The sequence below is a fragment of the Tachypleus tridentatus genome, chromosome 9 (genome assembly GCF_004210375.1).
Source record: "Tachypleus tridentatus isolate NWPU-2018 chromosome 9, ASM421037v1, whole genome shotgun sequence".
NCBI classification, from domain to species: Eukaryota; Metazoa; Arthropoda; class Merostomata; order Xiphosura; family Limulidae; genus Tachypleus; species Tachypleus tridentatus.
Genome location: NC_134833.1, coordinates 115208019 through 115233124, shown reverse-complemented (window position 1 = coordinate 115233124; position 25106 = coordinate 115208019). Strand labels below are relative to the sequence as shown.

General features: G+C 36.9%; 1 protein-coding gene across 3 annotated transcripts in view; it reads right to left on the bottom strand.

Moving 5' to 3' along the window:
- Window positions 1–12198: 12198 nt before the first annotated feature.
- The window catches only part of l(2)dtl (WD40 domain-containing protein denticleless), a 38449-nt gene continuing 25541 nt past the window's right edge, over window positions 12199–25106 (bottom strand). For all 3 annotated transcript variants that reach the window (XM_076456650.1, XM_076456651.1, XM_076456652.1), the window contains 3 exons: window positions 18032–18121; window positions 17274–17403; window positions 12199–14792 (listed from right to left, as the gene is read on the bottom strand). In XM_076456650.1, the coding sequence (XP_076312765.1) occupies window positions 13927–14792; window positions 17274–17403; window positions 18032–18121 (1086 nt within the window). In that variant the 3' untranslated portion in view covers window positions 12199–13926. The remainder of the gene's footprint in view (window positions 14793–17273; window positions 17404–18031; window positions 18122–25106) is intronic.

Here is a 25106-nt window from a genome sequence, read left to right as displayed (position 1 = left end):
AGCAAATATTTTGAAAGCCCATCTCCTTCCACTCTGGAGCTTACAGTGCTAAGACTAGAGTTGTAATACTCAAGATGGGAAGAGTACAGAGAGTTGTCTTTACTCTTAACAACAAACAAACAAAAACATTTAAAAAATTATAATATGTACTTATAGTAGGAATGGAGCGAACACACAATACATGCAGTATAAATAAATTATTTACCTTTAACAACTGAATACTAAATCTTCAAAGACATTTGAGAGACATTCTTATGTGACAAACAAACCACATACAAAATTACAAGCCACAGAACCGCTTAAGAAAGTCAGCAGAATAAGACTTCAGAAACACCGCAAATTCTCAAACGTAATGAATGATTAACGTTGTTTGACGCTTCTAGCTTGGTAGCAAACGGACTTACATACCTATACGTGCACCAAATAGGATAATAACTCAGATTATAGGTCTTAAGTTGTTTGATCTGAATCTAAAAGAAAAGTTAGAGAAGACATGATTGAGGTGTTTGGGACTGTTAATGAAATTGATATTTTTCTTACTTAATGTCGTTAACTGTAAAATTAGGAAACACTGATATATATCTTTGGAAGAGCAGGTGTCATCTCTAGTTACAAGTGTTATATTTTTCTCACCGCGTGTTTGGTCGTTTCAAATGATTGTCGTCAGATGGAGCGGAAGTAATTTGTTTCAGGAAATTTTGCGAAAGGCTTTATTTAAATTATAAGGCCTGGCTTAGGTAGTTTTATTCTTAAAAGTTTAGTGTAGTGAATGGCACGATATAGGTGGACCAGAAGATATGTGTGTGTGTCTGTGTTTGTAACATAATCAACCGTTTGGACATGAGGCGAATAGGAAATGTTTTCACTTACTCAAGCGTATGGAGAATGGAAGTAGTAATCATGTTGTTCTATAAAAAGATAAATTGGTGAAGTCGCTGGATGCATAGTCTGTTGGTTTCTGACTTGAAGTCAAAAAGGGAATGACTTTTAAACATCCGCCTGTACACTTGGTTTGAATAAATAAATTATATAGTCACCAATAAATTTCTACAAATGCTTTTCTAATAAACAGTTGCCCTCCATTTTGCAGTTAACTCAGTATGAATACACTGCTTAAACTATGTATTAAAAAAACTGAAGTTGAAGCTTTTACTTTAGGTTAAATATTCTTTCATTATATCTTTCTGCTGTTAGTTATTTGCGTTTCGTCTACGTGTGTATGTGTATGTATATGTATGTATACATCATTTTATGTGTGACTTTGTTCATCTTTTGGTTATCAAGTTCTTGAAATTAATGAAAATACACGTCTTTCATGATGCTCTTTAAAAATGAAAGAGATCTAGTTTCATCAATATCTTCTTTTGATTGTGCGCACATTAAGTTTATTCGACTTTGGTACTATTATAATATGTTATAAGGAATATTAAAAGAATATTTATTTATGTCTCGAACAAAACAATTTAAAAAGAGATTTTATCAAAATTAATAACATCAAACTGTTGTTTGACTTCGCTTCTCATAAAATAAAACGTTTAGAAAACAGAAAATTTGTAACTCCTTTTACTTTTTTATCTTCTTTTCGCACATCTTTTGTTACTGTTCGAGTATATTAAGCCTTCCCTGTTGTTAATCAAAAGTTATGTTTTAAATTTCTGTAGTGCATACAGGTGTGTGGAAGACATATTAATACTAGAAGTAAATCACATTAAAACACCAAAATGTTCTTTTTATTTAATTAAACACATTTTTTAAAGCTTTGCACTGTCAATTTCAGTTTGTGTTTTAGTGAACGCTACTGAAGAATCTGTATAGCGAAACGTTGAATGTTTAACTAAATAAAAACCAGTTCTGTTAGGCTGTAACGAACTGTGATTGTTACCGTTCACCACTCGGTGGCTTAGCGGTAAATCTGAAAGATTACATGGCAAAAAATCGTCAATATTGTGTTATTTTGAGACATGGTTAGTTTCCCTCACAAACAAACTTTCACTTAACAGTTGTCGCCTTGAATAAAATATAAACCTGTTTCTGTCTTTAAAAGATTTCGCAAAAAGTTCGCATGTTTACATTATTGACTTTTTGGACTATTTGTGCATTCTATATGACAGTAGCTTGAAAAGAAATTCTGCTTACAATATCGTGTTTGAATTGAAAGGAAAACTTAATTTCGTATTTTGAATAGGGATAACATATAATTCTCGTATTTTTCACAACTTCAGTTCTTTGTGAGTCGATCGACAACTTTTTGTTAGTTCTTGTCCTTATTGTAACTCAGTAAGCAGTGTTCATTATGTTTACCCTAATTCTTCATACACGCTATCGACAAATAAAGCACAACACTTTTCAATACGATCTAAGAACAATATAAGATCACTAGACAAACAAACGTTTCTGCAGGCGCAGATAGCCTAGTTGCTTTGCGCTATAAAACGCCAAACCAACCAACCAACCAACGTTTTTGTGTATGCTTTGTACTAGTACGTGAGAGAGCAATCCAAAATGTGCATCAATCATTAACACCAACGTTTGCTCCTAATTAAATTTATTAAAAATACGCACATCTTTGCCTACCTTACTTTAATTACGAACACTTCTTTTCCTATTAACTTATTTTAATACAACAAACGTATGACAAAGCCGGATTTTTCACAAAGACAAACACTTTTTTTTTTTCATTTTTGTTTTGTTTTTCATGTAGATAATTTGTTTGGCTCAGTATGGCCAGATAGTCAGGGCTCACGAGTCGCAATCTGAGGGTCGCGGGTTTCAATTCTCGTCACACGAAACATGCTCGCCCTTTCAGCCGTGAGGATGTTATTGTGTGCGGTCAATCTCACTATTCAATGGTAAGAGCAACCAAAGTGTGACGGTGGGTGGTGATGACTAGCTGAATAAATTCAACTTAAAAGTAGTTATTTCCATCTACAAACATTAGTCTTATGTCTGACCATACTGGTAAATTCATAGGGACGGCTTAGCGCAGATAGCTCTAATTAGTAGCTTTACTCACATTTAGGTGGGTTAAAAACACACCAAACACATCATTATCCACGCTTATAAAACTTAATGGGCAGTTCTATAAAACTTAATGGGCAGTTCTCCTTTAAAGTATTTGTTAAATGTTATTACCGTTTTATTTACCTGAATATAGTATATTTTTATAATTTGACAAATTTTAAATGTCGATAAGACAGTGTATTTAATTATGCTGTAATCATGCTATTGTACTACTTAACTGGATATGATAACCGTAGATCGAATTAAGTTTCAATGTTATTTTTTCAAGCCAACAGATACAGTGTGGCACTTTTTTCTTTTAATCACCCAAAGAATGATTATTATTCTCTGACTAGCCTACAAACAACTATGTTCGGTGCTTGTCATGGGAGAATAGAATGAGGAATGCATTAAAAAATGTAAACACTTTAGTGTTTAATGTTCATCAATATTTGGTCGAGTTTGTTTAACCAAACATTGTCACGTGCTATCAAGATGTCTTCCTCTGTTCTTGAAGGTAAATGTATTTTTTCTTAAAATGCTAGACGAAGAACACCACGAAATAAGGGTTCAAATACTTCACGGGTTACTTCTCTTAAACCTATTCGGGTTAATGTTCCTGTATGTACAACTGGTGTATTTTCTGCCTTTTTGCCGCTTCTCTTAATTTGATTGTCTAACAGTCCTACATTTCATAAACAGTCCGTTGACAAATCATTACTTTTTCACTAGATTGAGTGATCAGACAAGTGTTTAACATACGTACCACGTTTTGCACGATAATCCAGGTGATACTTTAGGATCTAGTTATAATTGGCCACTTCAGTAAGATAACATGGATATTTCTGTTTCGCATCTAGTATTTTTGGGCAAGAAGAAAACTCGTAAGTCGCTGTACTATGTAAGGGGTAATGGGTGTGAAATGTTTCTTGACTATTGTGTAAGATTAATATAATCTTGTTGATTTAGTTGGTTCATTGATTGATTGATTTAGTGTTTTATGGCACAAAGCAGCTAGAATATCTGCGCCAAACGTCCGGTAAAAAGGTAAAAATAAAGTAAATGTAGTAAAATACATAAAAGGAAATTAAGATAAAACAAAATATCATTGAAAAAAAGAAAAAGTATAAAATCATTGTTGACACCTAGTCTACAATGTTGAGAGAGAAAGCAGAGTAAGAGAAGTTGTAAAGGGCTTCCTGAAGCAGAATGGTAATGATCATAACCCACCAGGAAGACTAACAGATAAGTACAAGAACCACCGTCAGTCACCTAAAGTTGGTCTTTCCAGTCCTGGTTCCGGGTTATGTGTCATTATGGCCAGTACTAAAAGGTAAAGTAGTAAAAGTGTTAAATGACATGCAGCAAAAGTGTAATAACTCGCCAGGACGACTACCGGGTAGTTCAAACAGCAGCGTTAGTCACCTGAAGTTGGCCTTTCCAGTCCTGGTGTCGAGTTATTTAATGTTCTGACCATTTTCCAATGTCAAATTGAACTAGAGAGAATGAAACTGTAAAAAAGGAACCACAATTAAAAAGGTGTAACGAATAAATATGCAACATTTAAATGAGATTAAAAAGATTAATGGCCATTAAAAAACTAAAAACTTTATCAAGGTGGACAGTGTCATAATCACCAATACCACTGTCCAATGTTACAGATAAACCTTGGGAAAAAACATGTTTAAATATTGCCGTCGTTGAGAATTGTAACGATGGCAAGAAAGTAAAATGTGGCTGATAGTGATTTGAGTGTTACACAAACTACACATTGGTGCATCAGTTCCAGATAATAGAAAATAATGAGTTAAAAAACTGACCAATGCGTAGTCTAGTTAGAACAACTTTCTCCTTCCGAACCTTATGGAAGTTAGATGGCCAAAGCCCAATATAAAGTTTTATTTGAAAAAGCTTGTTGTTGCGTTGCTCACTTCAAGTGGACTGCCAGCTGGCACGGAGCCGAGCCTTGATACAAGACCATAGTCCATGTACGGAATAGGCACAGTGGATAGTGCCGGAGCAGATAGATTTAGCTGCCGTGTCTGCAAGCTCGTTCCCGCGAATACCAACATGGTCTGGTATCCAGAAAAACAGGATAGAAGTAGATGTTAAAGAGAAATTGGCCAGTCGGTTTTGAATATCAGCAAGAACAGGGTGTGAGCCAACGTGAAGTGATTCCAAGACCAGTATAGAACTATCGAGTCAATATAAATAGTGCAGTTGGAGTACTGCTCAGCTGCAATATGATCCAGGGCAAGAGATATGGCGTACAGTTCAGCAGTGAACACAGAAGCTGTAGAGGGGATTCCACGCGCAACTACCGAACCGCAGCAAACCATAGCAGAGCCCACTAAATCACCTGATTTGGAACCATCTGTATAAATGGGAACGGAATGATCGTTCGAAAGATGTTCATAAAATAAAAGACGGTACTTCCAATCTGGAGTATCTGCCTTCTTCAAATGACTGAAAGAAAGGTCACATTTGGGGGACTGTAATAAGCCATGGTGGGATGGGCTGACCTGTGGAATCTGCAATGTTATCCAAGGACAGACCCAATTCATCCAATTGCGCCCGGATGCGAAGGCCAAACGGAGCAATGGCAGATCGTGTGCTCTGAGAATGTACGGCCCACCGAGGAAGGAAAACACATCCCCAGGTGGAATGCTTCGTTAAGGAACGAAGTTTCGAAGAATATTGTAAAGATAGTTGCAAACGGCGTAGGTGCAGAGAAGGTTCATGAGATTCAACGTATAAGCTTTGAACTGGAGAGGTACGGAAAGCCCCAGTGCAGAGTCGAGGTCCTTGGTGATGAATGGGGTCCAGCGTCTTTAAGGCCGAGGGTCTGGCAGAGACAGAGACCATTGATCCATAGTCGAGTTTTGATCGAATAAGATCACGATATAACTTTAACATTGAACATCGATCTGCTCCCCAACAGGTAGAATAGAGGTAAAAAATAAGCCCCAAGAGCTTGGTCTCAGGGACCACTGGCAGCGAAACTTCACCGATACAAAGTTCAAGATCAGGGTGGATACCCCGTTGGCGGCAAAAGTGCATGTAAACAGTTTTAGAGAGAGAGAAGTTAAAGCCGTTCGCCATAGTCCACTTCAGTACACGATTGAGGGCAGTTTGTAGTTGCCGCTCAATATATCTCATGTTCGACGACTGACATGAGATGTGAATGTCGTCGACATACAACTCATTCGCAATAGTGAGAGGGAGTTGTTCAGTGATGATATTTAGCTTTATACTGAAAAGTGTGACACTCAAAACACAGCCTTGAGGGACTCCAAGTTCCTGTACAAAAGAAAGGGAGAGTGTCCAACCCACACAAACTTGGAATCTCCTGTCCATTAAATTTTTTTAATAAACATGGGTAAATGGCCACGTAACCCATATGTATGGAGGTCTCGAAAAAACGCCATACCTCCATGTTGTGTCATAAGCCTTCTCAATGTCAAAGAATATTGATACAAGATGTTGGCGTTTGAGAAAGGCTTCTCTGATTGATGTTTCAAGATGAATTAGGTGGTCTGTGGTGGAGTGCTATCGTCGGAACCCACACTGAGTGGGCGAGAGGAGGTTGTTTGATTTGAAGAACCAAACAAGACGAGCATTAACCATCCTTTCTAAGGTCTTACAGAGACAGCTCGTCAAAGCAATTGGACGGTAGTTTGAAGGAATCTTGGGATCTTTCCCTGGCTTAGAGAAAGGTAAAATAATAGCCTGGCGCCAGGCATCAGGAAAAACATTCTCCTGCCAGATCCGGTTAAAGACACACAAGAACATCAAGAGAAGCAGGAGATAGATGATGCAGCATGTCATAATGAACATCATCAGGTCCAACAGATGTACTAGCAGACCGATGAAGGGCCATTTTCAGTTCCACCAGTGTAAAGGGACAATTATAGTAAAAAAAACAGTCAGTTCGAAAGGAAGGAGGTGAACGCTCCTCCTGACCATTAGAGAGTAAGATCGAGAGGGGGACAGAATTGTAGTGCCCATTAACCTTTCGAATCCTGTCCCATATGATCTTGGAACTGGTGGAAGAAGATATGCTAGTTGTGAACTTATTCCAAGATTCTGGCTTTGACGTCTCACCCACCTAGCATGTGCACGGGCCCGTTGGAAAGCGACGCGGTTTGAAAGTGTGAGATATCTACGAAAAGTATCCCAGGCCCGTTTTTGAACCTTCCGTGCTAAGTGGCAAGCAGGATTCCACCACGGACGAGGATATCGTGGAAAATGTGTCGATGTTTTAGGAATACACTGAGCAGCTGCTTGTATAATACAGCCAGTTACCGCTGCCACACAGTCGTCTATTGATGGCTGACTTACGATGGCAGGATCAAGTTCTGTGAGAGCAGTGAAAGTGGACCAGTCTGCCTGATCCAGCTTCCACCGGGGCACGCGGGTAGGGTGGCATCGATCACGGCCAGTCTCTCTCAAAAGGATAGGAAAATGATCACTGCCTAGTGGATTACTGTCAACTCTCCATGAAAAATGGGAGTATAATGAAGGGGAACAAACCGAGAGATCAATAGCGGTAAAGGACTGACTAGGTGCATGAAAATAAGTGGAAGAACCAGAATTGAAAAGAGAAAGATTGTGATCAGAGAACATACGCTCTACATAGCGACCCCTCCCATCAAATAACAGCACTTCCCCGAGGGGATGATGCCCATTAAAGTCCCCAGGATTAGAAATGGAGACGGCAACTGTTCAACGAGAGCATCAAGGTCTGATTGATCATATGTCTCTCCAGGGGAAGGTAGAGAGAATAAACAGTGATGGTATGACCCAAGGAAACACGGTTGGCTACGGCCTCCAAGGGTGTGTTGAGTGACAAAGACAGGGTGGGCACATGCTGATCAACCAATAGTGCCACCCCTCCATGTACTCGTCCATCACACAGCCTGTCATTTCTGTACAGAGAAAACTGCCGAATGGTGACTATATCAGCAGGTTTGAGAAATGTTTCTTGTAAGGAAAGACAAACAGGATGGTAGGAAGCAATCAGTGTTTTGATATCATCCAGATTAGAACGTAAACCTCGACAATTCCATTGTATCAAAGTGGCCATTTTTAATGACGGATAGGTGAAGGGGCTGGAGAACCCTTCTGTTTACGACCACGTCCTTTTTCCTTACTGTCCTTAGTCGGAGGAGGTCTATCAACCTCCATGGATCCTGCCCTGGGTCGAATGGGTAGGTCTTTGTTATTGGAAGGGGATTCCTGTGACTGAGGACGCGAACGAATGATTGTTTTGCCTCTTGGGGTGGGAGAAAAAGATGTATCAGAAGAAATGCCTGTATTTGAAACTGAAGGATGTGAATCTTGAGGTTTGTTGGAACGTATGGGAGGAACAGAGATGGGTGTAGAAGTTGATTCATCAACCTTTTTAACCATGGAGGTCAAAAGGCTTTTCATTTGTTTTGAAAACGATTCTCTTGGAGGCACAGAGAGATCTGTCTGCACTCCCACTGTAGTTGTGGAATGAAGTGCAGCAGCATATGTCCGAGATGGAGTGGTGGGCAGCAATTTCCGAGCCTCAGGATAACTAATGGTATGTATCGTTTTCAAATGCTGCACTTCTTTTTCCTCCAACCATTTTAGGCAAGAACGAAAGTAGGAGGGGTGAGAACCATTGCAGTTGACGCAATGTGGATCCATGTCACATTCATAGGCATCGTGGTCCTTGCCCCCACAACGAGCACATGTCAGGGAACTACGACATGATGTCTGTGAGTGGCCGAATCTCTGACATTGGAAACATCGGAGAGGGTTTGGAATGTATGGCCGTACTCTGCAAATGAAATAACCTGCCTTGATGGTGGCAGGTGCATGTGATGAAGTAAATGTCAAAACGAGTGTATTTGTTGGCAGTGTAACTCCATCTTTGCGAGTGGAGATGCGCCTCACTGAAGAAACTCCTTGAGTGGAGAGACCAGCGAGAATCTCTGACTCGGGGACGTTCTTCAAATCTCTCTCAACAATAACTCCTCGTGATTAATTCAAAGTAGCATGAGGTATGACCTCAATAGATATATCCCCAATTGCCTTTGAATTCAAGAGGAGTTCACTGTGTTGGGATGTGAATGTTTCAACCAATATGTCTCCAGATCGAAGCTTTTTTACTGACTTTGGAGAGCCAGCAAGTCTCTCCAGTCCCTTCTGAATGAAAAAGGGGGACAATTGTCCTAAAGATTTTTCCGAAAGAGAATGTAATATAAGAAAATGTGGTACGTGTGTTACAGATGTTGAAGATTGCTGTTCAGAGTCTTCAAGACGTGGTCGCTTACCCATTGACTATTTTTTCACTATTTTATTTAAATTTTTTGAAGGAGGATCCATAGGAAAAAAGAGGAAAAATTTCGGTACCCACTGACCCCACCCACCATGGAGCCCTACAAAGTCATGCAAGGACAATGCAGCAACGCCAGGGTTTCGTGAGCACTATACCCAAACACCAGCTTCAGGCATAATGTCCACAACACCCGTTGAGAACTTCCAACACTGGTACTTGGTTGACTCTAGCCCAAGTAGATTGTTTGTTTGTTTTTTTGGAATTTCGCACAAAGCTACTCGAGGGCTATCTGTGCTAGCCGTCCCTAATTTAGCAGTGTAAGACTAGAGGGAAGGCAGCTAGTCATCACTACCCACCGCCAACTCTTGGACTACTTTTTTACCAACGAATAGTGGGATTGACTGTCACATCGTTATAACGCCCCCACGGCTGAAAGGGCGAGCATGTTTGGCGCGATGGGGATGCGAACCGGCAACCCTCAGATTAGTCGCACGCCTTAATATGTTTGGCCATGCCGGGCCCTATTATGTTTATCAACCAATAATTCAAAGAATTCTATATGAAAAGTGTGATCTTTATCATACTGGTAATATAATGATATTGTTACAATACATGTAAACAATTTTCAAAAATTGGAAGAAAAAAGGCATCGGACTTTACCTAATTCTTTCATCATAAATTTGTAAAATTAATTTGTGAATTGAACTTTGATTTTTCAGATATGTTCCAAACACCTGTATATTTAAAAAAGATTAAAAAAGAAATAAAATCAAACCTCGTCCAAAGAATTTTATGTTTTTTATAATTATTTAAAAAAAATTAAATTATAGGCAGAATATAATGTTAATACAATTCAAAATCCAGGAGGCCCAGGTTAGATTCCCGACATGGGAACCATAAAAAGCCCTCAAATGGCACAGCGGTACGCCTGCAGACTCGCACTGTTAGGATCTGGGTTCCGATACCCTTGGCGGACAGACTACAAATAGCCAATTGTGCAGCTCTGTGCTTAATTCCAATCAACCAATTCAAACTTTCTTAAAACACCCAAAAATGAGTAAAATATTCGACAAGTTTTGATGTGAATAATTTCATTAATATATTTTCCAATGTATAAAGTTAATATGTTTATAGTTTAGTATAACCAGTTTACTTCATCTTCCACATCTTCATCCTAAGTAAAACAAGTTGAGAATTAGAGCAGCTAAAAGGTTTCCAAAAATTACGCTACTGTTGTCAAACATTCACCCAATATTTTATCATTAGCTAGTTGTTATTGGTTTTTTTACATTTATTTAAAACAAATAAGACGTTTCGTAAAACAGTATTGTCATGCAGTTGCAAACTCTTTGTTATTCTGAAAATGACCTAAGAAGGTCGAAACTTTGTTCTCTACTTTATTTTTAGAAGTTTTAATATCCGTACCAGCTGCCTTCAGATACAGTATTGTCATGGCTATTTTTGTTGACTGTGGTATCTTTTTGGCACGTTTCGCTTGCTATTTGAGCACTTTTAATAACTCAAACTAGTCCAACTTTTCAAAAATCGTATACAAGTTAAGTGTAGTTCACCCTACACGCCTATTTGCGAGTCTGGAGAATAGTCTTTTCATTATTCTTAAGATTAAGTCTAGCTCTTCTGTTGACTTTTATAATTATTAAACATATTTATACTTTGATTTTAGGATTATCACCTTACTCTATGATTATATTTAATTTACTGGTGTAGATTGTTTGCTTTTAATTTCGCGCAAAGCTACAAGAGAGCTATCTGCGTTAAGCATCCATAATTTAGCAGTGTAAGACTAAAGAGAAGGAAGCTAGTCATCACCACCCACTGCTCTTTTACGAACGAATAGTTGGATTGAGCATAATTTTATAAGGCTCCCACAGTTGAAAGGGTGAGAACTTTTGGTATGACAGGGATTCAAATCCGCGACCCTCCGAATACGAGTAGAGCGTGTGTTGATAGAAGATTCATTTTATCCAGAAAACAAGCTGTTTCCTGTTGTATAAACCTTTAGTGGTATTGTCACTTTACGAGCTCTTCGAAACGTTCGATACAGTATGTTTTCCCGAAGTTACATTTCCTACAATAAAAAAAAGAAAAATGATTCGACAGTTTACAATAGTGGAGAGTATGGGAAAGAAGCTATATTTTTGATTTTGGAAGAAATATTAGATACAAAAGTATTAAAAATAGTATTTGATAGTTTATAGACTTCTAACAACACAAACCTGAGATTATTTTGAAATTGCTATACACTGAATCCGAAAATATCCATTTTTTTCATCACATACAAATTTTTCACAAAAATGTCAGATGTACTTTTACATAAGTGAATCATTTTCAGTGAAATCGGGTCATGCTTCATACTTAATATTTTGACAATCACTGGCTGTGAATTTTGGTAGTGCAACCGCGACCCGAATCTCATCGATTGTTCCAGAACCCATGAAAAACATACCATAAATGTATAAATGGTTAACAAGCCGGATGACGTGTCATTTCTGAACAGTATTTGTTTTACGTACACTCTAATAACAATTTTTTTCAATATTATTTATTCATCGCTGTGGTAAGAAGAGGTTGGGTAAATGACTCAAACATGTTCTGTTCGTGGTACATTCGATCTAAGTAAGTTTTTCTTCCCGATTTGTAAAAACTCTTTACATGATGGAAAAAATGTTTTTGAAGCCTTTGTGGCTTTGTTATTAAAACTGTGATAAGTTTAGAATCGTAGGCCAAGATAAATTTTATTACCGTTTTCTCACTACTGGCATAAAACTGCAATTTTAGAAATCACGAATATAAAATACATATTTTCAACGATTGTCAAATTAAAAGTATTAATTAAGTTTCAGAAACAAAATAACTATCTCTTATAAGCCCTAAAACATTTATTATGAAATTCAATGACTCGCTGCCTCTTGGCCTTGTTAATAAACTCTTCAAAACATATACACCACTTTAACTACTTTTCTTTTTGTATCGAGCTACAACTTTTGCATTTGTTCCATAATACTAGGTTTAGTAGCTTCATGACAAATATCACTAAATTAAAGGCAGTTTAATTTCACGCGTTACAAAATAGTTTAGGCTTAATAATTATGATGTCTATCATCCTAGCTTCTTCTTCTTAAGACTTGAAAGTTTTGTTTTCTCCAGAGTAAACATTAAAAATAAAATAAAAAATGGTGTACCTTTGACAATAAAATGCTTAATCACTTTCTGGTATAAGGATAGTGATTGGCCAAAAGTGCACAGCTCAAGCATGTGACTGGACAGTGTTATGGCAGCTAGACACATCGTGCTATTCTGCCTTCAATTTTGACAAAACTTTTTAGTGTTTCGTTTTTAAAACAAGTTTATGTAAAAATTAATAACCAGATTTTCACACACACAAATTACAAATTTGGCTTTGCATATTAACAATATTTACTGGTATTGTCCTAATTGATACTACATTAGATTTACTTTTGTGAAATAAACTGGGTTGCTTAAGAACAGACCTTAATTTCTACCAGAGTACTTACCCTTCACAAGCAAATACAATTTCTCATTTTTTAGATATTAATTAACAACACATTTTAAGATGTTAAAAATGTTTTATCTTTAGTTTAAAAAAAATAAGTTAACACCATATCAGCTAGTCTTAAAGCTCACAAAAGTATAATAGTACATGACTAATTCAACGTTAACATCAGTATAGGTATTGTTTCACACAGTTAATTTTATTCTTTAATACTTGAATAAGTTATTTATTTTTTCTAACTACAATATTATAAATATTACAAATCATTGAAAACTCCTTAATTATGAAGTAAAATTAATCACAGCAAAGAAATACAAAATAGCCACAATGAGATTAGAGCTTAAAATCAGTTATAAGTTGGGTCAATATTTTAGTAAACTAATCATATGCCAGTGATTCCAATTGTTAAAGGTAACAAAAATTATCATTCACTAAAGCACCAGATTAGTCAGTTGTTCATACAAAACATTGAACTACATTAATATATACAATAACATCTTAATATCTCATCAACACAATTAATGTCAAATAAAAAAAACATACATACATAAAACACAACTTTTAAGTATCTAGAAATGTCATTTTATACAAAATTACTTACGAGTAGAAAGAAACAAATATTTAGTTTTTTTTAAATATCACATACAGAAAAACCTTATACAACTCCTCTATCATAATGCTGGGATCAGTTTAATTACTTCATAATGCACTACAAACTTCCCAAAAGTTGATTAAGTGCAAATCGCACTACTTTAATATGTATAAGTATCAAAGGGATTAATCTCACACACAATATAAATTACAAATGTATGTATATATGTGTGTTGACATACATTCCCCCACTAAAATTTTCTTACAGGAATGGAGACATACTATATATGATACTTAAAATACTAAAAGTCATAAAACTAGCAATTTTCAGATATTTAAATAAACCACTAAATTCTTAAAACATATACACACACATGTATGTTTAAGATTAGATATTAACACAAATAGAGGCAAATGTTAAAAGCTTTATTGTTTGTCTTTAAATTTCAATTAAAATTAAACAATACCACATTATAATTTGTTACTAATGTTACTTGGTAGTCTCTATGCTAAAATAGTGACTAATTGGTCTAATTTGCTTTGTTTCATTTACAGATACTTTTTTTGTTTTGCGACCAGATATGTGCAATTTAGGTTTTAAGTTCATTTGAGATTTTTGAATACCTGACTTGCAATTTGAGTTCAAACCAGAAAATACTACAACACAGTCTGGTTCATTTTTTACTGTTAATTGTTTGGACATTTCATTAACTTTGAGGTCTAAATTAACGCTTTCAGCAAGAATATCCACTTTAGTTGAGCAGCTTTTTTTCACCTCGGCTTCATCAAGATTCAAACTTCTTCTTGTTTGCTTCAGAGCGAGAGAAGTTGGAGCCACAACATTCAATTTCACTGGAGAGAGTACACGAGAGTGTTCTGGACTTTGCACCAACAAAACATCTTGAGAACCCTTTAGGTTTTCTTGATCTTCTAAGACTTCATTTAACAACTTACGTTTTCTAACTAGTAGGGATTTCTTGTCAGTAGCAATATTTGCTATTGAAGAAAACACTTCAGCAGGCATTTTATCTACGGATGGTAGACTACTCTTACAATGGGGTGTTGTTACTTTTGAACAACTTTTACTTAAGTTTTGTGAAGTTCTGGGAGAAAACCACTTAGTGATGGTTGGAGAAGTTCTTGCAGTCTTTGCAACTTCCAAAGATTTGGGAGTTCTTGGAGAAAACCAACTGGAAACAGCTGGAGAGCTATTCAAATATTTGCTGTTTCCAGGAGTCTTGGGGGTTCTTGACAAAACTCCAGTATTAGATTCAGGAGAAAGGGTACAACTTTTCATGTGGTTTACTGGTGTGGATGGAAGATTCATTTTATCCAGAAAACTTGGCTTTTTGATAACTGCCAGAAAAAAAAAAGTACATATAATTATACAGAAAAATGTCTATCTGCATAAAGTATTTTTGCAATTAAGGGTAAATTTAACATTAACAAAAACAAATTTGTTAGCTGTCAGTGAGTGGTTTGACAGAGACCTAAAACATAATACGAGGTCTGTTCAAAAAATACGCGGACTGTTTGAATTGCATGGCTCCAGTTGGTTCCAGGGGAATCTGCTTGGTGTCGCTAGGTTTGCACAGATCAGCTGATTACGATGCCATTTCCCGATAGCAGATATCTTCATTTGTGTATTAGCTACGCAGTTTTAAGTGAAGTGCGATTTTTTCGTTTGGCGGATTTCAGAATGAATGACCTGAAGGAGAAACAACTTGCTGTGAAATTTTGTGTTAAACTTGGAAAATCTGCGACTGAAACGTTTGCTATGCTTAACACGGCTTACAGTGATGTTGCTATGAAGCGTACGGCATGTTTCAAGTGGCATGAACGTTTTAAGGATGGTCGACAGTCCATTGAAGATGATGAGCATCCTGGACGTCCTTCCACATCAACTGACAACCCACACGTCGACAAAATCAACACCCTGGTGCGGGCAAATCGACCTCTGACTGTCAGGGAGCTTGCTGAAGAGTGTGGGATATCAGTTGGATCTTGTTACGAGATTTTTTCCGAAAAATTGGAGATGCACCTCGTTGCTGCGAAATTTGTGCCACACCTGATGACGGATGAACAAAAAGCCCATCGCATCCAGTTTTGTCAGGAACTGCTTGATCGTTCAGAAGAAGATGAAAACTTCTTGTCAAGGATCATAACAGGTGATGAATCATGGGTTTATGGTTATGACATTGAAATGAAGGTCCAATCGTCCCAATGGATGGGTTAAACATCCCCAGACCCAAAAAAGCTCGCCAAGTTCGATCCAAGGTCAAGGTGATGCTGACAGTTTTCTTCGATGCTAAGGGTGTTGTTCACCACGAGTACCTCCCTGAAGGCTCCACTGTGAACCAGACTTACTACATTGAAGTTCTGAAACGTCTGAGGGACACCATCCATCGCAAAAGGCCAGAAATGTGGAGGAGTGGCAACTGGTTTTCATCACGAAAATGCTCCAGCCCATTCAGCCCTCAGAACTCGCGAGTATTTGGCCAAACACTCGATCACTGTTCTTCCCCACCCCCCCTACTCACCTGACCTTACGATTATTTCTTGTTCCCCAAACTCAAAAGACCCTTGAAAGGAAGAAGATTTGAGACGATTCCCGAGATTAAGGCAAATGCGACGAAGGAGCTGGAGGACATTACAAAAGAAGCGTACCAGGACTGTTTCAACAAGTGGAAACACCGTTGGGATAAGTGTGTGCGTTGGGGAGGAGAGTACTTTGAAGGGGTCCCAGACCTGTAACTTCTAAATGAAGTACATTTTGTTTTATGACGTCAGTCCACGTATTTTTTGAACAGACCTCATATATTGTCTCTTATGACCTAGAAAAATTTCCTTTTTGAATTAAAATTGACAAAGTTTGTACATTGTAAAAATAAAAAGAACCTTAACCTGTAGCACAGTATGTACTTCTTACTTTGAAGAAAAAAATATGTAAGAATTATAAACTCAACGAAAACAAGAAACAGGTTCATAATTTGCTAGTTGGACTAAGTTGCCAACACTTAATTATGGAATGTGTTTTTCTGGGTTAGTTGGTTCCAAACATTGAGACAATTTCTAAACACTGTAGATGTTTAGTTAAAAAGATACTCCAGTTTAAACTTGACAATGTCAAATGTTGAAGTTAAAGTTCATAATTCATATTTAAGATATGTCTGAACAATCTAAAGTTAATAATAATCAGAAAAGATGAAAAAAATAATTTTGTGATATTTTGTTGTAATACAAGTTGTGGATGCATGTGTACATCTCAAATATCACACTTGTGCAAGTGGTAATCAACTTTCTTTCAAAGTTTTACATACATTATATACACGATGCTTTTAATATACACAAAATTTATGTAGTTATAAACTATGATTTGAGAAAGTCAGTCTGTCCATCAATTTCATGGCCAATAAGTAAATTCACATGTGAAAAACATGCTCTTGATAGGATTCAGAATAAGGGCCTACTTTAATTATAAGATACATGCAATACAGATTGTGCAAATTTGTGAAATGTTTACTGCTATAAACATAATATTTGATAACTTCCAATGAAACATCATAAAGTATATTCTTTTCATAATGGCTTGTGCTTTTACACCTCATAACATACACAACAGCTACAGTTTGTTTATAACAATTTAATATTGTACTGCTATTTCTACTTCAACTTTATTAAAGTACACATTTACTTAGTTGTTAATCATCCAACATTTCATTATAACTTTCCTGTTCAAAACAATCAGCTTTATTAAACCTGATAACAACCACTAGAACTGGACATATTTGACTTCAAACATATTAACCATTTAAAAGATAATTTCAATATAACTACCCGATGAATCAATTTTCTCTGCTCTTCCTTCAATAATTTGAGTGCCATTTTCTGAGCATGAATGCTGCTTTTCTATATTTTCTTGGATTTTCCAAAATAAAACACGATCGTCATCTCCACAAGTCACTATCTACAATTACAAATTAGTTTTAAAAAAACGTTCAAGCAGAAAATTTGAGCAACAGATAATTCATATTCATAGTTTTAAAATTTTGAAAATTGAAACATGTTTAAAATTGTGGTTTTCAAAACTATAACCAGAAAAAAAAAAGGATTAATCTACAAGAATTACAAGCAGTGTATTGACTATTGTACATGGTACAGATCTTGCAGAAATTTACAGCACAATACAATGCAATTAGAACAATAATTTTTAAATCCAGTTAAATTTTTTGTTTTGTTTTATTTATTTTAAGTACAACTAACATTTTTAAGGGTTTCTAACACATTTCATATTACCCATCAATTGGCAAAGTTTCCATCTGTATGTACACATTGGTGTAAATATTTAACCTAATCCTACATAGTCACTTAACAGTTGCTAGATTCTCACAAGTACTACAAACCTAATTAAAAATGAATATCTCACACAGAAATGACAGTAGTAATATTATGTGAAATAATTATAAAATTTCTTGACATAATCATGTGATTTCATTTCCATTTATTTTCTACACAAATTAAAACTTTACCTATTTATTTATTTGTAATAAACAAAAAAAAAAAAAGTGATCAAAAATCAAAAACAATATACCCACCCGAGTAAAATCATTTGGACTCCAAGCTACAGTGGTAACTTCTGCTCTGTGACCACAGAGTCTGCTAACTGGAGCTCCAGGGGAAGAAACCTATTTATCAATCAACTGATCACATTCTTATATACTGAATAATTAGGGGTCTTATAAAATGTGTTATCATAAAATGAATAGCAGTTGTGTGATTAAAATTTATCAAACAGTACTCCAAATTTATTAAAAAAATTCTATAATTTCCACACTATAGCCTTTCCAGTCCTGGTTTCGAGTTATTTGATGTTACAGCCATTTTCTAATTTCAAATCAAACTAGATGGACTTTGATTCTTAAAAGGGAATCAGATTAAAAAAGGTCTACTGTATAAATTAAAAACTTAAATGGCATTAAAAAGATTAATGGCCTTTAAAAAAACTAAAAACATTTCCAAGGTGGACAGTGTCACCATCACCAATAACACTAACTTCATGGATAAACTTTGGGACAGAACATGTTTAAAATGATGCTGTCATTGAGAGTCTTAACGACAGCAAGACAGTAAAACATGGCTAATTGTGACCTAAGTGTTACACAGACAACACACTGGTGCATCAGTCCCAAATAAAAGAAAATGACGAGTTAAAAAACTGTAACCAATGCGTAGTCTAGTTAGAACTACCTCTTTCTGATCCTTATGGAAGCAAAACGGCCAAAGTCCAATATACAGTTTTATTTGGTAAAGTTTGTTTTCACGTTGCTCACTCTAAATCAAGTGCCAATTGGAATGGAGACAAGCCTTCAATACAGGACTATAGTCCATCTATGGAACAGGCACAGTAGTGATAGTGCCAGAGCAGATAGATGAAGCTGTGGTGTCGGTGAGCTCATTCCCACGAATACCAATGTTGCCCGGTATCCAGAAAAACTGGATAGAAGTAGATATGAAAGAGAAATGGGCCAGTCGGATTTGAATATCGGCAAGAACAGGGTGCGAACTAACGTGAAGCGATTTCAGGCCTAAAAGAGAACTAAAGGAGTCAGTATAAATAGTGCAGTTAGAGTACTGCTTAGCTTTTGTGATCCAGGGCAAGAGAAATGGTGTACAGTTCAGCAGTGAACACAGAAACAACTTCTGAACCACAACAGACCATGGCAGAACCATCAGTATAAATAGGAATGGAAGAAGGGTTCAAAAGATTTTCAGCAAATAACAGACAGTATTTCTAATCAGGACTGTCTGCTTTTCTCAGATGACTTAAAGACAGCTCACATTTGGGGACTGTAAGAAACCATGGTGGGATGGGCTGACCAGTGGATACAGCAATGTTATCCAAGGACAGACCCAATTCATCCAACTGCACCTGGATATGAAGGCAAAAAGGAGCAATGGCAGATCATCTGTTCTGAAAATGTATGGCCCCCCGAGGAAGGAAAATACAACCCCAGGCGGGATGCTTTGGTAAAGAATGAAATTTTGAAGCATTTAGTAAAGACAATTGCAAATGGCAGAGGTGCAAAGAAGGTTCATGAGACTATGTATAAGCTCTGAACTGAGGAAGTGTGGAAAGCCCCAGTGAAGAGCCAAAATCCTTGATGATGGGGTCCAGCATCTTTAAGGCCAAGGTCCTGGCAGAGTCATAGACCAATGATCTATAGAAAAGTTTTGATCAAATAAGAGCACGATATATCTTTAACATAGAACACAGACCTGCTCCACAAGTGGTGGAAGAGAGGATATGGAGGATGTTCAGTGCTCTTGTACATTTGACCCGTAGATGCTTAATGTATGGTATAAAAGTCAGATAAGCCCCAAGAACTTTGTCTCAGGAACCACAAGCAGCACAACTTCACCAATACATAGTTCAGAATCTGGGTGAATAACCTGTTGGCAGCAAATGGTTATAAAGAGAGAAGTTAAAGCTGTTTGCTGTGGTCCACTTCAGTAAATGATTGAGGGCAGTCTGTAACTGCTATTCAATACACCCTATGTTCGACAACTGTCATGAGATGTGAAAGTCGTCAACATAGAGCCTGTTTGCAACAGTGAGAGGGAGTTGTTCAGTGATAGCATTAATCTTTATACTGAAAAGCGTGACACTCAAAACACAGCCCTGGTGTACTCCAAGTTCCTGTAGAAAAGAATAGGAAAGTGTCAAACCCACACGAACATTGAATCTCCTGTCCATTAAAAAGTTTTAATAAAAATGAGCAAATGGTCACATAACCCATATATATGGAGTTGTTGCAAAATGCCATACCTCCATGTTGTATCATAAGCCTTCTCAATGACAAAGAATATTGATACAAGATGTTGCCATTTGAGAAATGCTTCTCTGATGTTTCAACACTAATCAGATGGTCCACATTGATGCACTGTCGTCAGAACCCACACAAGAAACCAAACAAGACAAGCATTAACCATCCTCTCTAAAAGTCTTACAGAGACAGCTCGTCAAGGTAATTGGATGGTAGTTTGAAGGAATCTTGGGATCCTTGCCAGACTTAGAGAAAGGCAGGACAATAGCCTGGTACCAGGCATCTGGAAAAACATTCTCCTGGCAAATCTGATTTAAAACAATCAGAAGAATAGCAAGAGAAGCAGGAGATAGATGGTGCAGCATTTCATAGTGTACATCATCAGGTCCAACCAATGTACTGCCAAACTAATGAACGGCCAGTTTTAGTTCCACCAGTGTAAAGGGACAATTATAGTCATAGAGACAATCAGCTCGAAAGAGGTGATCACTCTGCCCAAGTCTTGATGGCTAAGAAGGTGGAGCAAGAAGCAGAAGTGTTAGAAACCCCTCAAAAACTTTCACCTAGAGCATCGGCGATGCTCCGTGTATTAGCTACTTCCCAGCCATCAGAAAGCATGAACTAGAGGGGACAGAATTATATTGCCCACTGACCTTTCAAATCTTGTTCCATATGACTTTGGAACTGGTGGAAAAAGATGTGCTGGTTGTGAACTTAATCCAAGATTCCTTCTGGCTTTGACGTCTTACACTCCAAGCATGTGCATGAACCTGCTGGAAAGAAATGCGGAATGAGAGTGTGGGATACCTACGAAAAGTATCCCAGGCCCGTTTTTGAGCCTTCTGTGCCATATGACAGGCAGGATTACACCACGGACGAGAATATCATGGAAAACGTGCCAAGGTTTCAGGAATACATTGAGCAGCTGCTTGTATAATACAGTCAGTTACTGCTGCCATACAGTCATCTAATGATGGATTACAGATGATGGCAGGATCACATCCTGCTAGAGTAGTGAAAGAGGGCCAGTTTGCTTGATCCAGCTTCCACCGGGGCATGCAGGTCGGGTGGCATTAACCACGGCCAGTCTCTCTCAAAATTATAGGAAAATGATCACTGCCTTGTTAACCCTCCATGAAAAAAGTGGGAGAATAGTGAAAGGGAGCAAATTGAGAGATCAACAGCAGTAAAGGACTGACTAGGTGCATGAAAATAAGTAGTACAACCAGTATTGAAAAGAGAAAGGTTGTGATCAGAGAACATACACTCTATGGAGTGACCCCTCTTATCAATATCAGCACTTCCCCAGAGGGGATGATGTCCATTAAAGTCCCCCAGGATTAAAAATGAAGATGGCAACTATTCAATGAGAGCATCAAGGTCTGATTGATCATATGTCTAAGTGACAGGTAGAAAGAACAAACAGTGATGGTAAGACCCAAGGAAACACGGATGGCTACAGTCCCAAGGATGTGTTCAGTGGCAAAGATAGGGTGGGCACATGCTGATCAATCAACAGTGCCACCGCTCCATGCACTCGTCCATCACACAACCTGTCATTTCTGTACAAAGATAACTGCCAAAAAGTGACTGTATCAGCAGGTTTTAGAAATGTTTTCTGCAAGGAAAGACATACAGGATGGTAGGAAGCAATCAGTGTTTTGATGTCACCCAGGTTAGAAAAGTAAACCTCGACAGTTCCATTGTATCAGGGTGACTATCTTTATTTACGTGTAGGTGAATTGGGTGGAGAACCCTTCTGTTTACGACCATGTCTTTTTTCCTTTCTGTCCTAGTTCGAGGGAGTTCTATCAACCTCCATGGATCCTGCCCTGGGTCGATTGGGCAGGTCTTTGTTGTTTAAAGGGAATTCCAGTGACTGAGGATGTAAACAAACGATTGTTTTGCATCTTGGTGTGGGAGAAGATGTATCCAAGGAAATGCCTGTACCTAAAACCAAAGTAGATCTTGGGATTTGTTGGAAAGTATGCAAGGGACAAAGATGGGTGTTGAAATTGATTTATCAACTTTTTTAACCATGGAGGTCATAAGACTTTTCATTTGGTTTGAGAACAATTCTTTCGGAGGCACAGAGTGATCTGTACACACTCTCACTGTAGTAGTGGAACAAAGTGCAGCAGCATATGTCTGAGATGATGTGGTGGACAGCAACTTTGAGGCTCAGGGTAAGTAATGTTATGCACCTCTTTTTCTTCCAACCATTTAGGGCAAGAACAAAAGTAGGACAGGTGAGAGCCATTGCAATTGATGCAATAAGGGTCCATTTCACACTCATAAGCATCGTGGTCCTTGTCACTGCAATGAGTACATGTCAAGGAATCATGACATGATGTCTTTGAGTGACTGAACTGCTAACACTAGAAACACCTGAGAAGGTTTGGAATGTATAGCTGTACACTGCAGTTAGGATAACCTACCTTGACGGTGGTAGGTGGATGCAGTGATGTAAATGTCAGAATGACCCTCTAGTCCCTACTGAATGAAAAAGGGAAACATCTGCCCTATAGATTTGTCTGAAAGAGAATGTAATATAAGAAAATAACGTGGAACATAGGTTACAGATATTGAAGATTGCTGCTCAGAATCTTCAAGATGTGGTTGTTTATCTATGGACTGTTTTTTCACTATTTTATCCAAGTTTTTTTTTGTAGGATTCATAAAAAGAAGAATATTTCAGTGCCCACTGACCCCACCCACCATGAAGTCCTACGAGAGGACGCACTACAATGCCAAACAAGGATACTGCAGCAACGCCATGATTTTGTGAGCACTATACCCAAATGCCAGCACCAGATACAATGTCCCCAACACCTGTTGAGAACATTCAACACTGGTACTTGGTTAACCCTAGCCCAAGTGGACCAGCCAATTGACCCAAGGGGGGCCGCCCCAAGGCGACCAGTCTACAGGAATTCAAGGCCAAAGTGGTGTTAGGGTTAGACCTCTCACAACCACCAGAATCCTCTCCTCCCCTTCACAGGTAACCAAGCACGACAAACATGTGAGTGGATGTTTAGATCCCAGAGGAGGTAAACTGAAAGAACAGAACATTCCCTGGGAGGTCTCCTCACCATGCACAGGAATCCACACCGAGGGGGATATTTGATTGAAAATCCTTTTATTTACGTGAAATACAACATTCAAATGTAGTTTAAAAATACTTTATATAGAAAAGTAATAATGTTTTTTATATTTTAAATAAAAAACAACACATTTAGACACATTTATAAGCATTTTCAATATTCATATCTCTATATACAGTAAGCTTGCACTGCAAGAATGCTCTAAGCATGGCCAATAAAAAGATTTGCACTTTATTTAAGCAAAACATATCTTTATCTAACAATCACCATTTCAAACAGGGTAACAGCCACAATCTTTTTTTTAACAAAGTTTTTGATCAGTTAAACATAATAATCAAAAAACAATAAAACATAAGAGTAACACTACAATTCAATTAAAAATAAATACAGACCTTCAACTAAATGCATTGATGGTGTTTCTCTTAACACCACTTTTGTTTAAGTGCTGAGTATTATATAAATCAAAAGATCAATCCATATGAGTAACATAAAACATGTTATTACTATTCAAACCTTGTAAAATGGGTTATCTTAAAAAGAGAAATATATTCTGTCTACTTGCATGCTGTGTGATGAAACTGGGAATTTAGAGCTACCTTCATATTCCTGACTAATGAATTAACCTTCAAACAGCTCTAATACAAGATGCTGAAACATTTTCTTGCACCATACTACTATAAAGTACTGGAATGTTTTTTTCCAGCTTACTACATATAGCAACTGCTGAAACACCATTTTTCTTTCAACATACTACACATACCATGTGCTGAAGAACTCATTCTTGTGGTATTTCAGTAATATGTAAATAATCAGCACTGTATATAAAACAGAAAAATTGTTTGTATCTAATTTTTTGTATTAATTATTTAACTATCAAGCAAGAGTGCACTGATTCAATACACCTTTTATTTGGTTAGTTTTAGTGCATTGCAAAAAAAACTGATGGATGGAATAGTTTGAAAATTCAAAAGAACATTCTACAGTTTATGTACCTTCTGCAAATTTTATAAGCCAGTTATATGAAGAAATAGCATTGAAACTGTCACGTCAATGTTTTTTTTTCAAGAAACAATTAAAAATGTTTACCTTGTAGATTTTAATAGATTTTTATGCCCTTCTACATTCTTTAAAATTTTTTGATAACAATTTTATTTAATAAGATTGTAGCTTTATTAGTTTTTATTTCAAAAACATAACATGCAGTCTCACTATGCTTATGATCATTTGTGTACTGTAAAAATAACTTTTTTATCATAAAATTACAAGAAAACTTTTTCTTTAATCTTCAATCTGAAGGTTTCATTTAATATGCACAACTTTTATACCTATTTTATATTCATTTATAAATACATATATTTCATGTTACATTTTGGAAACCTTATTTGTATATTCAAGTAAATAGTTAAGCCAACAAAGCCTAACACAATAGCCTTTTTGATAAAACAAAACTTGATACAGTCAAATGCAGAATAATTTAACTAAGGTTTAACTAAACCTACTTCAACTTATACCTTAAACATTTTTGTTCTATCACACTGCAACATTAAATAAAAAATAAGCACCACAGTCAAATAGACCATCAGTGAGCCCAATTGTCTGACACACCACAATCATACAGACCACTGGTAAGCCCTCCTGTCCAATACATCATAACTGTACAGACCATTGATGAGCCCACTTGTCCAACATGCTACAATCATACATTGTTGAAAAACCAACAAGTTTAGCACGAGTCATTGTTT